The sequence below is a fragment of the Salvia miltiorrhiza genome, chromosome 5 (assembly GCF_028751815.1).
Source record: "Salvia miltiorrhiza cultivar Shanhuang (shh) chromosome 5, IMPLAD_Smil_shh, whole genome shotgun sequence".
Classification (NCBI taxonomy): domain Eukaryota; kingdom Viridiplantae; phylum Streptophyta; class Magnoliopsida; order Lamiales; family Lamiaceae; genus Salvia; species Salvia miltiorrhiza.
In genome coordinates this window covers 19271645-19287684 of record NC_080391.1, presented here as the reverse complement: position 1 = coordinate 19287684, position 16040 = coordinate 19271645, and the positions used below count along the sequence as shown (strand labels likewise).

At 36.2% G+C, this 16040-nt stretch overlaps 2 protein-coding genes and 1 long non-coding RNA gene across 4 annotated transcripts; 1 reads left to right on the top strand and 2 right to left on the bottom strand.

The window, feature by feature from the left end:
* Window positions 1-244: 244 nt before the first annotated feature.
* On the bottom strand, window positions 245-10109 carry LOC130986562 (structural maintenance of chromosomes protein 2-1-like). Its single transcript, XM_057910003.1, has 21 exons — window positions 9646-10109; window positions 8617-9297; window positions 8366-8509; window positions 7991-8281; window positions 7720-7905; window positions 7447-7611; window positions 7304-7363; window positions 6637-6699; window positions 6135-6226; window positions 5890-5986; window positions 4527-4643; window positions 4177-4395; window positions 3260-3400; window positions 3007-3174; window positions 2750-2934; window positions 2567-2660; window positions 2409-2497; window positions 2030-2255; window positions 1703-1777; window positions 1345-1477; window positions 245-454 (listed from the first exon to the last, which is right to left on the bottom strand). The coding sequence occupies exons 1-20, from the start codon at window positions 9961-9963 to the stop codon at window positions 1358-1360; spliced, it is 3531 nt and encodes a 1176-aa protein (XP_057765986.1). The 5' UTR covers window positions 9964-10109; the 3' UTR covers window positions 245-454; window positions 1345-1357.
* Window positions 10110-10870: 761 nt separating this feature from the next.
* Window positions 10871-13525, top strand: LOC130986565 (GDP-mannose transporter GONST3). 2 transcript variants are annotated; one of them, XM_057910007.1, is made up of 3 exons: window positions 10923-11355; window positions 11792-11842; window positions 11932-13525. In XM_057910007.1, the coding sequence occupies exon 3, from the start codon at window positions 11946-11948 to the stop codon at window positions 13050-13052; it is 1107 nt and encodes a 368-aa protein (XP_057765990.1). In that variant the 5' UTR covers window positions 10923-11355; window positions 11792-11842; window positions 11932-11945; the 3' UTR covers window positions 13053-13525. The 2 variants fall into 2 exon arrangements, with proteins under 2 accessions (XP_057765991.1, XP_057765990.1); XM_057910008.1 differs by lacking the exon at window positions 11792-11842 and having other exon boundaries at window positions 10871-11355.
* Window positions 11457-11837, bottom strand: LOC130986574 (uncharacterized). Its single transcript, XR_009089307.1, has 2 exons — window positions 11700-11837; window positions 11457-11649 (listed from the first exon to the last, which is right to left on the bottom strand). It is a non-coding gene; the product is annotated as an uncharacterized LOC130986574 (long non-coding RNA).
* Window positions 13526-16040: the final 2515 nt, after the last annotated feature.

Here is a 16040-nt window from a genome sequence, read left to right as displayed (position 1 = left end):
TACAAGAATTTACTAAACATAAATATAAACGATTACTATCTTTTATAAAGATAAGAGATCGCATTACTAATCACAATTTCTCCATTTCAAACTAAAATAATAGTAATAATAATAATAATAATAATAATAATAATAATTTAAAGAAAATTTCGAAGTGCAAAGCATTGTAGGATGCATTTCACCTTAATTACTAATTTTAGTCAACATACGTTGCCTATGCTGGATGAGAACTCAGATTTCGAACTTGTTGAACTACAAAACGCTTCCTCATTACTTGAATAATCACCCAAATTGTATCCAACAAGACGATGATGAGGAAACAGCTTAATTACAAGAGCCTAAATTAGCGGCTTCTAATTGGGTAGAGTTACAAATAACACACAATATTAAGATGATCCCAAAAAAAGCCTCCAGTAAGTAAGCAGCTGTTTGTCTGAACCATCAGATTATCAAGCTGCAAGAAATGAGACAAATTAGATCACATTCGATAAACCGTCAACCAACAGTCGTGTAGCAGCTGAAAAACTTGAGTTCATCAAAGTCATCAATACTATGGCAAATGAGAACGCACATTCAGTTTGAAATCTTGCACAAACTCTCATCCAGTTCTGGCTATTGCACATGAACTAAAAATCTTACTTCCAAATACAAGGACTTTTAATTGTTTTAATTTTTCACATGGTCGTCAATTTCCGGCAAATTAACGGCATCGTAGCTAGCTGAAATGACAAACTAATGTCATCATGACTAAATGAAGTGGTGTAAATATCCAACTATATCATTTAATACATAAGTTGTTTAAGTCGCAGACATTTCAAGCCCTCCACGGGGGTAATTGACAACCGTGAAAAATCAAAACAATTGAAAATTAGTTTACTTACATGCTGAATTTTTAGATCATGTACAAAACTAGAAGGGTTAATAGTGTTTTATGTCCTAAACTTTCAGGCTTTCAGCGTTTTCCACAAAATGTCCCAAACTTTCATTTTCTACTAAAAAATCCTAAGCTTTCAGTTTTTTCTATAAAATATCCCACTATACAAAATTCGGTAACAAAAAAATGAATTATCTCGCCGAAATAAATATTTTGGGGACCGCCATTGTTGGAAAACGTTGAAAATTCGGGATTTTTTTGAAATCATTTTTCCATCATCAAGTTTTGTATAGCGGGACATTTTATGGAAAAAAGTGAAAGTTTAGGGTTTTATAGGGTAAAATAAAAGTTCGGGACATAAAACACTATTAACCCAAACTGGAATTTGGTGAAAGTTCATATACTTAGGTGCAATTAACCCTTCTATTAATATGGAAAAGGATGCTATCTGTGGGTACAATAATGCTCACCAGATAATCAGAGTTACTTGTTTTGCTGTTTCGTCACAGTTCTCTGAACAGTGGAGACACCATCTACAAATTTTGTCCGGAAAAGAACATTGGCATTGTTAAACATGCCTTCCTTCAAGGAGACTACAATAAACTGCACGGTCGGAGTTAAAAATAAAATCAGATTCCCAGTGTGAACAAAACATGATTTAAATATAAAAATCAAAAGAGACATGATCTATAGAAAATCAAGGATCGGTCGACAGCATGTAATGTCGAATAAACATCCTTGAACCATATCGGATATGGTAAAATCTGTTTCTGGCTACTATGAAGCAATAGGAGAAATGAAATAAGCAATAGAGGCATGAATTCTAACTTGAGAGTGTGGAAAGTGAGATTTGATCATTCTTCCGATGTTCTGTGTGTGGCTTAAATCAAGAGCTGCATCAACCTGAGACACATTTCAGAAAGGATAGGTTGGATCATTAACTTTTTCTACATACCTCTGCACAAAAAACTTATGTAAATGCTTAAAATTTCAAGAATTATCATGCAGAGCGTGGGTCAAAACATGTAATCAAGAGGTTTATGACAATCTTAAACAACGCCTCAGTAGTAAATAGGGAGAATGAATAGCCATTTGAGAAAGAAATTCAAATTGTTCGAGCAGATGATTCAAGTTCAAGATACATGTTATGCATACCTCATCCAGTATATATAATGGAGCGGGTTTAAAAAGAAGCAGAGCCAAGATTAAAGAAAGTGCAAGTAGAGATCGTTGCCCCCCACTGAGTTCAGACAAGGATTGTTTCCAGACACTCCCAAAAGCAACTCGAACTTCCAAGCCATCGAGGAAGGTGCCTCCTTCAGGAGGTTCCAGTTTGGCCATTGTGCCAGGCAAGAGAGTAGAAAATATAGAACCAAAATCTCTGAATAAAGAAAGCACCAAGTCAATATTAACTAAGCTAGTATGGTTATAGCTTAATAAATAGGGGAGAAAATCGAAGTGCCAGTTTGGAAGAAATTATATTTCTTCTTTCAAGAACTCATGCTTATTGTAAATCATATAAAGGGGCACTTACTTGTTAACCTTATTCCAAGTAACTTTGAGTGTCTCCTTCTTCTTCTCATCAAGCTCTTCAATAACCATTTTGATTTTTGACTTGTCATTCTACATAGAAAATTTAGCATAAATAAAGGCAGAGCAAGAGCATAAACTTTTACATTTCACAGTGCTAACCTCTATTATGTTCTTTTTAGATATCAAATCATTGTACTCATCTTCAGCTTTCTCAAACATAGCCATGACCTTCTTATTCACCCTCTTCTCTAGACTGCAATAGGAAATGAAGATATGGAAACTATTAGAAATTTCTTCTTCTACTTGAACTGCGTGTTTATCAAATATCTTGCTCTTTCTCACCCAGATTGCTCAGCTTGCAGTTTCTCAAAGTCTTCCCTAGCCTTAAGGGCATCACGGGACTCAAAATCATAATCTGATCCAGCTCGTCCAAAAAGTTGTTTCTCAGATGCAATCCATGCATGCTTGTCAATCAATTTATCAACCTTCAATGCACAATCTTTCTGATCCATCTCCATGCGTTTGACCTACAGCCAGAAAGAAAACTGAGGATAGCTCGTCTAGAGAAGCTGTTCGAGTTACCAAAATCAACGAAATACCTCATTTTCCATTCTTTTCTTCTCTAGATTGGCCTCACTAATTTTTTGCTGGATATCCTGCTGCTTCTTGATAATACTACTTATTTGTGAATCACATTCCTTGATCTTCCTGCTGGCCATGTTGTGCTCAGTTTGGACCTCATCACGAGATTTTTTAATAGAAGAAACCTGAAAAGACAGAAGGAACATCACTTCTCTTTCCTTCCAGGAAAAGCACTGTTCTAGAACACTTAATGTCTGATTTAGTATGTACCTTGGTTCTCTGAGAATCTAGTTCAGAAGTAAGATCATCGATGTGTTTATTCAAAGCTTGTAATTGGCTCTCCAATGATAAGTATTCTTTTTTATTTGCTTCCATTTCCATTACAAGACGCTCTCTTTCAGTCTCATGCCGCTAAAGGTTCCCAACAATTAAATAGGACCGGGATGTAATTTAGTTGACAGAAAACAGAATTAAGGTGTGATACTCAAGAACTTTCAATGCATCAGATCAAATTAATAACCAGAAACAATCAAAATGAGTTGATGGGGACCATAAATGAGCAAAAGGAAATAGTATAACATAAGGTTAAAAAAAATTGCATGAAGATGATAGCAGTGATATATACCATGATTGTGCAACAAACTTGTATACTTGACTACAGAATAAGTATTTTTAATTATCTATGAGTCAAAAACACTTTGATGGGCACCATAACATAACATTTACAGTGACAGATAAGCAATAACCAAACTTTTGGGGGGAAAAGACATTGATGTTTTTTAATACATGTTAATCAGCTGACTATTACTTTAGACTTCCAGACGTGTCAAGAATTCTTTCAACATGAACCACAAAATCCTCCAATTCAGCTAACTCTCTTTTACCCTATTTTGGTGAGAAATTTTCTTATTTTCCCTTTCATATATTTAAATACAATGTGGATAGCATTTGCATTTTAAAATATTTACATGTAATGAAAACTAAAATTGAAATTATTTAGGCTATGCAAATCAGAATTGCAATTAATTGTGTTACTAAACTGCAGGGTTTTTATGATTGGTAGAACATAAGAGATTTCATATTGCCAAAATTATTCCCAAATGTTTTGAGGATATGGAATGTGTGGGTTCATGGTACAATTATCTCAAGTAAAATGGTAGCCTTCATTCAAGTAGTGGTGAACATACCCTGAGGTTCTCTGAAGCTGCCTGCATCTGGGTTTTGATGGCCTTGATCTTTTTCTCTAAATCCTTAAGCCTACTTTCCCTATTTCCAGCGTGGTCATGGATTGACTTCTCAAGGGATGACACTCTGGTCACACATTCATCATACAGGACTTTCTTGTCTATAATTGCTGATTTCGCTTCGGCTAGCTTCTCCTCAGTACTCTGTACCCACTCCCTGAGCTATATTACAAGACAGAGTTCATGAAAGGATGATACTGATGTAGGAATCAGACGTGAAAAATATGGAATGGAAAAAACCAGAAGAATCGAATTCTGCTGTTGCAAATGCATGGTAAAGATCAAGGCACAACCTGATGGTGCTCAGTTTGTTTAGCCCTGTCCTCTAAGAGTCTGAGCTCATGCGACTTGAGTACGAAATCTTTCTTGAGGTTTTCAAACACTTTTTGAAGGGGAAGAAGCACATTGATCTGATGCCAATACATAGATTTAGTATTTATACAAAATATTACTAATGAATTTACATACTAAATTTCAGCTCAACAGTTTATTTTTCAATGGTCAGAACTATAGGATTTCCATCCCAACCCCTGAGAATGGATTGGGCTTAAAGAAGTTGCTAATGTAGAAGCCAAAATGTATAATACTATGTGTTTTTCCAAGTCTTTGTGTGATCACCTATAAAAATTTAGAAATTTAACAGCATGATTACAGATTACTCCATGGAAGGGGTTGTTTGATAAAGTATACTGAAAGTAAAATTTTACTGGGTAACTACTACATAAGTAAATCAGCTAGTTACAACTGGGGGTGATAAAATTTGGGTAAACATTGTCTTAATTCTGTCAGCTAATCCGAAATACTAGATAAAATTATAAATTGGCATATTTTCCCTCCTCTTCTTTCAAATAAAATTGAAACATTGATCTCATAATTTTATCCAACATTTCATTTCATATGTTCTTATTTAAAAATTGAAATAAAAAAATCAAACTCCTACCAATACATACACATATATGTCAAATTAAATACACGTAATTAATCTGTAGACAAATGTATATAGAGATTCATATATATAATTTTGATGTTAAGTGCCTTCAAATATAGAAATTTTATTTTATATTTTTATATTTCAGCTAAGTTTAAAGCTTCTTTGCTTTTATTAATATTTAATCATTAAAGGAAATAAATCACTAAGTGTTTTACAGGAAGTTTTGAACAATAAAGTGAGTATATTGTGATAAAAGAACTAAGCAAATTAGTGAAATTTTTAAAAATACAATAAAATTACGTCAAAAAAAGAAGAAGACGTCCTTACAGAATTTAGAATATTGCAACTAGACCTGAGTATACTTGTCCCAGCTCATTTTAAGAACAATGATGCAAAGAAAATTTGGATTTTACATTACTTCATTCGGATGATATCAGTAATATCCATTAGGTTGACGAATGGCAAACGTTAAGTGTGGGTTTAGAAAGACATTGGGTTCTATTGCAGTTCGCTAAACCTCAAGGTGATTTTTGTAATTATGCCTTTAACTATCTTTTAATGTTTATTAATAGAAACTCAAAACAATGATCAAAACCGAGGTTGATATCACATTTTCACCGCATCTTTTGAACATATACAAAAGTGTTTTTTTATGGAATGAACAGGCACAAAAGTGCTCTAGAATTTTGTAATAAAGTTATAAGGAGATGAAGGTTCAACATAACCTTAGCTTCAATCTCTGATAGCCGCTTCTGATGAGTAGAGAGTTCCATTTCAATTTCTGCCAAAGCATGAAGCTGCCTCAACAGTTCACCTCCACCTCTGGAATTATGACAAGTTAGAAAATATATTTACGTTACTCCAGTGGTAGCACATATGAAAAACAATAACATAAAAGAAACTAAATTTTATCATGATTTAAATTAGCCTTTAAAATTGTCAACTCCAGAAATAGTATATCATCACTTACTTGCGACTACCACCAGTCAAAAGTCCACTAGGTTGGAAAATATCACCTTCCAGTGTCACACTTGGTGTTCCTGTTTCTCTGGTGAACGCTACCTACAAACCAAGCAATTAGATGAGAGATGATTATATTAAAGAAAACTAGAAAAGAAGAGAAAAGCAGAAACATTTGAGGTGTGGCATTGCATAGACATGTCAGCAGTTTTATCAGTGCCATAATAATCAAAAGATGTTATATGTCACCTTTCATCACATTACCATGACAGCAAAAGAATTTTAATACAAGATAATTTTTGTAAAGTAATTTGACGTTTTCAAAAATTTGAAAAGATGATACATTATGCAAGATACAGTGGAGATATCAAAGTGATTCTAACAGCACATAAGGCTTTACTTGCAAGGAATATCCAAACAAAAAAAAAATCGTGCAACAAGTTGTGGAACTGTCAGGACTATGGTACCAGGTCTGCCACGAAGCTATGAAACATTATATCATATAAACATACCTCTCTTGCAGCATCAATTGTTTTGCAAACAAATGTTGATCCAAACACATATTCCATGGCACTCTGCATAGTATTGATATGTCTCAGAAGGGTATAGCTTATAAATATTACTACTTCATATTTTAAAAGGAAAAAAGAAAATTGAGAGGGTGTTTGCCTGAGCTTGTAAGCTCCTTCACAGTGTTTAGCAACTATTTTTAAAAAAATATCAAATTTGCTTCCAAAATAAGATGTGAGGAGACTGTAAGTTGTATTTTAAGGATTAAGAGCGCTCCAACTTCTTTTGAAAAACTTATCTTATTTTAGAAATCTCCTTACGTTTTAGTCATAGAATTACAATTTTACCTTTACTAACATCTTAAAGGCTCAATCATCCAAACACTCCAACTTAAATTTTAAAATAAAATCCAGCATCTTATTAACTCTAAAAACATCTTATATTATTTGAAAACACTTAGTCAAACTCAAAAACCCTCTTAATATGAAATGCAGATTTGTACCATGAGGATGTACTTTCTCTCTATTGCTTGTAGAGATCAGAATACACAGCCCCAGATTTTTGACAATCATAGAGAACAAAAGAGACAGTAATATTCTTATAGTATGCTAGCAAGAATAAATGCCTAAAAGTGAAAATAAAAATCAAATTTGCAGTCTAGAAGCATACTTGAAGCTCTTGGGCATATCCAACCAAAGAAAGTGCCACTGCAGCATTGCCTTCGCCAACCTGCAAAATTGAAAATTACATGTTTGTTAACATAACAAGTGAAAGATAAAACGTACTATAAGAGAGACGGGTTGCAGGCTAACCAATTTAACAGCAGCATCTTGGATTTTCTTTGAGACGGGATGGCTCTGGATCTTGTTTAGAGGAATAATTGTGACTCTCCTCTGCAGACCACCCTTTTGAAGAAGTTGTTTACCAGTATTTTCTGTGTCTACTACAACATTAAACAGCTTGCCACCAGCAGCTACCTGAACAAGATTTCAACAAATCAACTATGAGCCTTGAGATCTTAACAGAGAAAGACATCTAAAATGAGACAATTTGAAGTACCACATGTCAAAAATGCAATAACAAACCTCTAAAGCAACCACTGCAGAGCTATCCTTCACTTTAATTAGTTTTGCGACCACACCTTTCACCCTTGACTTATCAAAATTCTTTTCTGGGTCACGGTAATTGAATTCGACCCTACCCAAACTTGAAGAAACCTCGCGTGCTTTCCTTTCAAGTTTTTGCACCGTCTCTGACTCAATCATCCGATCCTAAGAGCACTCAGCAACCCAAATGAGGCAAAGAACCATATACCTTTTAACAAATAACTGTTTAATGCAATTCAATGAAAGGTACCTTCTGGAGTGATTCCATAAGGGTCTCATCGTAAGAAAGAGATTCGAGTTCCTTTTCAACTGTTCCAACTTCTTTCCTCTTGGCATTTAACTCATTCTCTATAGCAGCAGCTTTTGCAGATGTCGACACCAACTGAGCTTTTTTTTCCTTCAGCTCCTTCTCAACATGGTTTATCTGATTTTGTAGCTGCTTCAGTTCTGTCTCTGACTGTCCTACAGCTATCTTGGCATCTCCCAGTTGGTCTTCGAGGCACTTCTCATCATTTCCACTGCTCTTACCTGCCATTACACCCTACAGCAATACATAGGCGTAATAGTGAGATCATTGTAATGGTGAAAATTAGATACTCTTACAGAAAAAAATTCAGTAATTTACTTGGAATTCTTTCTGATGATCATCCAAACTCTTTGAAAGCCCCTGAAAACTTTTTCTAAGATCAGCAGCTCCATCTTCAGCAGTTTTTATTGCAGTAGCCTTCTCTTCAGCTGCTAGTTTCGCTTCTTGAAGGTTCCTCTCAATCTGTATATAATAGTAGGACAAATCAGGTGCGTATGAGATACAAACTATTCAATAAACTTTGTGAGCCTATCAAGAGAAAATAGATCGTACTAACTAATGCCTCATACCTTGGCTGCGCTATCTTTCTCAGTTTTAAGATTGTCTTCTTGACTTTGGAGTGCCGAAGTTTCTTTCACCAGATCATGTGAAAGTACATCAACTTTTTCTGACAATAACTTTAGCTCCCCACCCATGCTTGCTTCTTTTTCAGCACTCAGTTTTGATATTTGTGTCTCCATTTCCTGTGTTTCCTCATGCATTTTTCCAACAGTTGAATCAATCTCCAGCATCTTATTTCTTATGGCTTGAACGCCTTGAATAGTATCATCCCTATTCTTTTCTGCTTGAACATATTCATAAGCAATACAATATCTCTTAAGTCTGTCCAACTCAGCATTTCCGTTGGCCCATTGCATGTACTGCATCCTCTCTTTTCTCAACTTCTGCAGAGCTGGGAGTATTTCCTGGTCCAGAAGCTTGTCGATCTCATCAACCTTGCTCTGCTTCTTTTCAAGTGTTTTAAGGGCAGCCTCTTTCTTTGTTTCATACATTCTTGTCCCGGCAGCTTCTTCGAGCATTGACAATGTTTCAGGAGGTTTCATATTCAAGACTTTAGTAATACGCCCTTGCATTATAAGAAAGTGTGGATTATTTACATTCAGCTGAACTGAATGGAAAAGATTCTGAACTCGACTAGGCTGAGCCAGGTGTCCATTGATCAGATACTTGTTCCTTCCACCAACGACAATCTGCATAATGCATTAAGGTTTTCACTACATGTAATGGACTAAACTTTTACTGAATATCTGGAGCCTTCTATTTAAAGCCGTAATAGAATACAAAAAAAATGAAACCAACTTTTGCTGGAAAAACAAGTCAACAAAGTAGCAAAAAAGGGAAAAAAAAATCCCTGCTTGCTCATAACTACTAAGCATTGCTAGTTCAACTGGCAACAATCTATATAGATTCACAAGCAAAATCCACAAATTGAAGCAACCCAAGATGACAGACAACTCTACAGAAACAAAAGGCAAGCACCATTAGAAAGTAAAAACTTGGACAAAACGGTTCAATTGAACTCCCGAATTGACACATACCTGACGAGTAACTGTAATTTCAGGAGAGTCTTCGTAGCCAAGAGGGCTTCGACTACGGTCAGAGTTGTCAAAAACAATGGATACAGTGGCCTTGGTGATTCCAGCTTGGCCCTGCTTGTACACCAGCTCCTGCAAATTAGCAGCCCTAACCTGTTGCAAATTGGTGATGCCCAGCACAAAGCATATTGAGTCGAGGATGTTGGATTTGCCGGAGCCGTTGAGGCCTGTTATAGCGTTGAAATACGGGTCGAAACCCGGAACCACGGTTCTCGTTGCATAGGACTTAAACCCCTCAAGACAGATTTCCTTAATGTGCATTTCCTCTCTGGAATTACAGATGGATGGGAATGATTTCTGGAAGATTAGGGGGAATTTGGAACGAGCAAGGCAAGCGGGCTTCAGATTTCCTTCTTCAAATTTTAAATCTACACTAGAAATGCCGAATTTATCTGCGTTCCCAAACTTTCCCGCTCCTTTGCATTTCTTCTTTTTCTTTTATTTTTTTAAAATATTTGTTCTATTTTATTTTCTTGGAACATCTTTCATTCGTTTAAATACTATGTTCTATAAGTATTCAAAACTTTTCGTAATGAAAACTAAAAAGAATGTGTAAATTTGTTAGAAGTGATAGGACTTTCACTTTTTTAAAGGTTAAATTTTTTTATTTATAAAAACAGACCACTTATAATGGAACGATCAAAATTGAACACATATCACTTTTAATGGAACGATTCAAAATAAAATACAAGTCATTTTTAATAGAAGTGAGGGAGTAGTATAAAGCACTATAAAAATTGTGTTTTCTTTTAAACAATTTTAATTTTTTTTTTGAAACCATATAAAAGTTGTGTTTTATATTAATTTAACTTGCTCTGTTTTCATGGTTTAGTAATATCTTTTAATTCATTTTTTTCTTGTTAAATATTTTTATTTTAGGAATTATGGTATCATAATTAGAATTTATAAGTATTTTAAGTTATAAATAAAGCTTCTATTGTGATTAGTATTGGGTTTCATAATGTTTGTAATATTTAAAAGAATAAAGAAGTTCCAAGAAAATAGAATAAATAAAAGTTAAAAGAAAATAAAATAAATAAATTTGTATGCATTTCCGTTTCAGGAAAAAAAAAATGTATGTTGAATTTAAGTAATTTGGGCTTGGGATGAGTTTGAATGTTTATTAATATACAAAAGGAGAAAGTGTAAAATTAGTAAGTTACAAAAATAAAAATAAAAAACAATATAAAGCCCTAAAAATTCGTTCATATTTGCTACTTCACTGGCTTCTTCTTCAGCACTGCTACTTCTTTTTCACTTCTCATCGATCTTTACATTACATGTAATTATCTATTTTTTTCTTTTTCTTTTGAAAGTCTCACCGACAGCTAATCTTGCTATAGAGTTGCTCCATTGATCTCATTGCAAATGTTTGATGCTTCTTGGAGCTTCTTCGGCAACGGTGAAGTCATTTGATGAATTGCGAGTAAATGAATCAGCTCCATAGATTCAATCAATTACTCCAGAAATTTCCCCGATCCATTCTCATATGCCCTAAATTCCACCGACACTAGCATAAATCTGAGAGGATATAGCACACTTGGTAACAGAAGCTGCGCATTCTTTTATCCTTCTTGAGCCCTAATTCCCCTTCTCCCTCGTCTGCATCTTCAATTCCAGAGTTTGGGGACACAGCAGCAGATTCAATAAAAGGTATTTATGGAAGATGATTTCACCTTACATTTCTTTTTTATGCTGAAGATATTGAATGAATTTTGTTGGTGTGATTACTGAATCCATATTTATGCGTAAAATTGCTGAAATCACGTCTGAAATTTTGATTTTTTTTTGCCGAAATCACGTTTATTTAAATATACCTGCATATCTCGATTCCTACATTCTCGCACCTCAGCGCCTCCGCGCGTCGAGGCGGCCGCCTTTCGCCGACGAGGCGCGCATACACAAAAATCTTACAGAGGTGCACATATTGGTGCGCTTCAGCGTCGCCTTGCCTTGAGGTGCACCTCAAGGCGTCCACCTCCAGCGATTTTCACAACATTGCAGCTGATTTGCCAAATACATGTATCATTATCAACTTCATATTCTTATGCGTAACACATTGACTATTATAGCAAAAAAATTGTCACAGATAGTTTGGATGCTGGAAAACTACGTTCGAAAAATTCAATGCAATTGAACAGTAAAAGTGCTGTCAAACTTTGTTTAATATAGTAGTATATAGATATAGATACAGATTGTGGTTAACATTTCTTTTTTATTTTCCGGTAGTACATTGAGATCAGATGACTGGCGATGTGGAAAATTCTAAAGATGGGGATGCTTCATCTGATGCTCAATCAAGTTCGGGTTGGTATAGCACCTTTCTCCAGCAAGCCTCGGTCTATGGAATTGCAGGGGGTTATTGTCTCTCTGCTTCGTTACTATCAATCATCAATAAATGGGCAGTGATGAAGTTTCCATACCCGGGAGCTCTAACTGCATTGCAGTACTTGACAAGTGCTGTTGGAGTTGTAATCTTTGGGTGGCTTAAGTTGCTGGAGCACGATAAGCTTGATCTTGTTACCATGTGGCGGTTTCTGCCTGCTGCATTCATATTCTATCTATCCCTGTTCACGAACAGCGAGCTCCTGCTTCATGCCAATGTTGATACGTTCATTGTTTTCCGTTCGGTGGTCCCCATATTCGTTGCAATTGGCGAGACCCTCTTCTTGCACCAGCCATGGCCAGCGCTGAAGACATGGTTTTCGCTCACCACTATATTTGCTGGGAGTGTGCTCTATGTCACAACCGATTATCAGTTCTCTGTCAAGGCTTATAGCTGGGCTCTAGCTTACTTGGTGAGCATGTCAATAGATTTTGTCTACATCAAGCATGTAGTCATGACGATTGGCCTCAACACATGGGGGCTGGTGTTGTACAATAATCTTGAGGCTTTGATGTTGTTTCCTATCGAGCTGCTTATCATGGGAGAACTGAAGAAGATCGAGCATGAGATCACTGATGAGTCGGATTGGTACTCGTTCGGGGTGGTTCTGCCTGTAGGGCTGTCGTGCCTATTCGGCTTGGCCATCTCCTTCTTTGGCTTCTCTTGCCGCAGAGCGATCTCAGCCACGGGATTCACTGTTCTTGGCATCGTCAACAAGCTGCTGACAGTGGTGATAAATCTCATCATCTGGGATAAACACTCGACCCTTGTGGGAACTATTGGGCTCTTGATTTGTATGGGCGGCGGCATAATGTACCAACAGTCGACTAGCAATAAACCTAAACCTGCAGCAAAAGAAGTAGAGGCTCAGCAGATTGATGAGGAGCAGCAGAAGCTACTTGAAATGCAAAGTATTGTAGATAATGGTGAGGATGAAAGACAACTAGGAGATGGAAAATCATAGCTGATACTCATGAAAAGCTTTAATGCCCGAGTTTCATTAGCAGCATTGTCTTCCTATTCTTTGATGAATTTTCCTTTTCGTTGTTGGTCTAAGAAAATTTTCCAGTTCTTTGATGGTCGGAGTTTGGGGATACTGCTTGCTTATTGGAGAATATAAGTGTTAAAACAAGAGCTCTGCCTTACAGCCAAAAACAAACCACCTGCTGCTCCAAGGAACCTTTTTTTTTTTTTTTTTTGTATTTTCCTGCACTCTTGCTGTATTCTGATTACAAATTGTTCCTGTGGAATTGTAGCTCTCTCTCTCTCTCTCTCAGGTCAGGTTTTTGAAAACTTTTACCTAGATGGAGCTTCTGTTAGGTTACAGCTTAATGTAGAAAAGTGCTGTTACAGCATTGAAAAGAAACTCTGGAATTTATCTTCATTGGACTAGCGTTCACTCCTCCAATTAGTATTTATACTTATTTGATTTAATAATTGACTTTTTAGGCTATTTAATCCAAAATTGGGGTATATTATTTTAAATTTTATTTTTTAATAATAAATATTAATTATAGTTCATTATCTGATAATATATATTTTTATTTTATAATAAATATTTATAAAATATTGAGATATGATGGAATTGAACAAATTGTGGGATATCTGATCTTATTCGTTAATTAGTCCAGTTACATTTTGTAACCAACCCGACCCTTTTGCGTGGGGAGAAAAAACAACTAAACTCCATTGTGGGATATCTGATCTTATTCGTTAATTAGTGTCAGTGTCTCACGAAAAATAAGGGGTCTCACTAGAGCACGCCCATATATATATATATATATATATATATATGGGGTTATTGCCATAAAATACATCAAGTTTGCTAATTTTCTGGTTTATATCATGAGCTTTTTTTTGGCAAAAAAATACATGAATTTATAATTGATTCTTAAATATCCCACTATTTATAATTTTGCTCAAATTAATCTGAGGTGGCTGCCGGCATTCCCAACGTGGCTGCCGGAATTGCCAATGTGGCGGCCAAATCACACGTACACACACACCTCTCTCTCTCAAACACACACACAAACACACGCACACACCCACTGCGCTGCACGCACACGCACACGCACGGCCCCTCCCCCTTCTTCCTTCTCCGCGCGACGGCAGCGTCGTCGCCGCCGCCGCCACCCTCTCATCCCTTAACCATCCCATGTCTCTCTCTCTCCGCCTCTCTCTCTCTCTATCTCTCTCTCTCTCTCTCTCTCTCTCTCTCTCTCTCTCTCTCTCACACACACACACACAGACACACACAGACACATGCAGAGTCGCCGCCCTCCTCCCTTTCCCCGGCGTCGTCGGCCGCAGAAACCACCCACCGCCGCTCTGCAACGCGGCCTCCCTTCTTTCAACTCGCCACCCCAAATCACGGCCCCCCTCTTCAAATCGCGGCCTCCCTCTTCAAATCGCCACCTTCAAATCGCGGTCTTCCTCTACAAATGGCGATTTCCGAAATCGCGCCCTAGGCCACCCCATATCACGGCACCCGTCTGCAAATCGCGCCCTAGGCCACCTAAATCGCGGCCTCCGAAATCATGTATTTTTTGGCCAAAAAAAAAGCTCATGATATAAACTATAAAATTGACAAACTTGATGTATTTTACGGCAATAACCCCTATATATATATATATATATATATATATTTTTTTTTTCTTTTTCTCACTTTCGCACCCTCTCTCTCTCTCTAAAACCCAATTCGCCGTCGCGCTCCCATTCTTGCTTTCTCTCTCTCTTCAACGAGTTCATATCTCTCTAACGAGTTCCAGCAGTTCAAGGAGTTGTAGATCTACAATAATTATGAGATATAAATCTAGATCTAAGAAGATCTAGAAGTAAATGATATGAATTTGTATCATTCGTTCCATGATCTACCGTATCAAAGTGCCAAGTGATGTATTCCTCTAATCGAATTTGTATTAAGCAGGAGACATAAAAAATAGAAAAACATACTCCAATCGCATGAGGATTTACAAGCGTCGTTGAACCAATTCGTACCGTTCATAACAAGGATTTAACTAGAATTTACAGATTTCGTGTTATTTTGTGTTAATTTGCTCATATGATCTGTAATTGTATTATTAGAAAATGAATAAAATGTTGATTCGAATTTTGTCATCTTGGGCACAAGTTTTAATAAAATTGGTGGTTAGTGGAGAAAGGGTCTCACCATGATTTAAAATGAGTGGTCGAGATTGAATTAAAGTTGTTTTTTTTTTTTTTGTAAATAAGGAGTATTGATAAGGATAAAATATAAGGAAAAGTGGTGGGCCCATATCTTAAAAGGGAAAGTGCCATATTTTTGTGGACACCAAATATAGTAATTGGTGCCCCATTTTTAGTGGACGGAGGGAGTATTTTTTTTATTGCATCATTTTTATGGGACGAATGTTACGAAATGTTATATTCGAACCATTCATCCCAATGTCTTTCGCGCTAATCGTTTGGTACAAGTGATACGAATATGTTATTCTGCACCATTCGTGCCAAACTATTTGCGCTAATGTTGACATAAGTAGGTCATGTTGCACTAGTTGTTCCAAGTGTTGCACGCTACCCTTAGGACGACTGATTCGAAATGACCTCATTCGAACCATTCGTCCCAAGAGGTAGCGCGCAACACTAGGAACAACTGGTGCTAAAGAACCCGATTTGAACTAGTTGTTTCCAAGTGTTGTTGATACGAAGCAGCTTGCCATTGATTATTTGGTGGCTAAGGATAGCGATCGATATGATTTAAATAGATATTTCGAACTATAAACACAAAAATAGAACATAAAAAATTAACATTGATTTTATCTTATTTTTTTGTTCTTCTTTTTCCGCTTGTATTAAATACGAATATAGTTGGAAAACTAATATATATGATGACAACATACATGAATTGAGGCCATTTATTAATTATAACTGAAAAAGAAAGAACGAAAACACAACAACAACATCGAAGAAAAGT

Excerpts from the sequence above, each read along its gene's own strand:
- LOC130986562 (XM_057910003.1), bottom strand. The coding sequence starts at position 9,963 with ATGCACATTAAGGAAATCTGTCTTGAGGGGTTTAAGTCCTATGCAACG. Across the intron at positions 9,298-9,645 it reads AAATTACAGTTACTCGTCAG|ATTGTCGTTGGTGGAAGGAA; the intron begins GTATGTGTCAAT and ends TGCATTATGCAG. Across the intron at positions 8,282-8,365 it reads ATCATCAGAAAGAATTCCAA|GGTGTAATGGCAGGTAAGAG; the intron begins GTAAATTACTGA and ends GTATTGCTGTAG.
- LOC130986565 (XM_057910008.1), top strand. The coding sequence starts at position 11,946 with ATGACTGGCGATGTGGAAAATTCTAAAGATGGGGATGCTTCATCTGAT.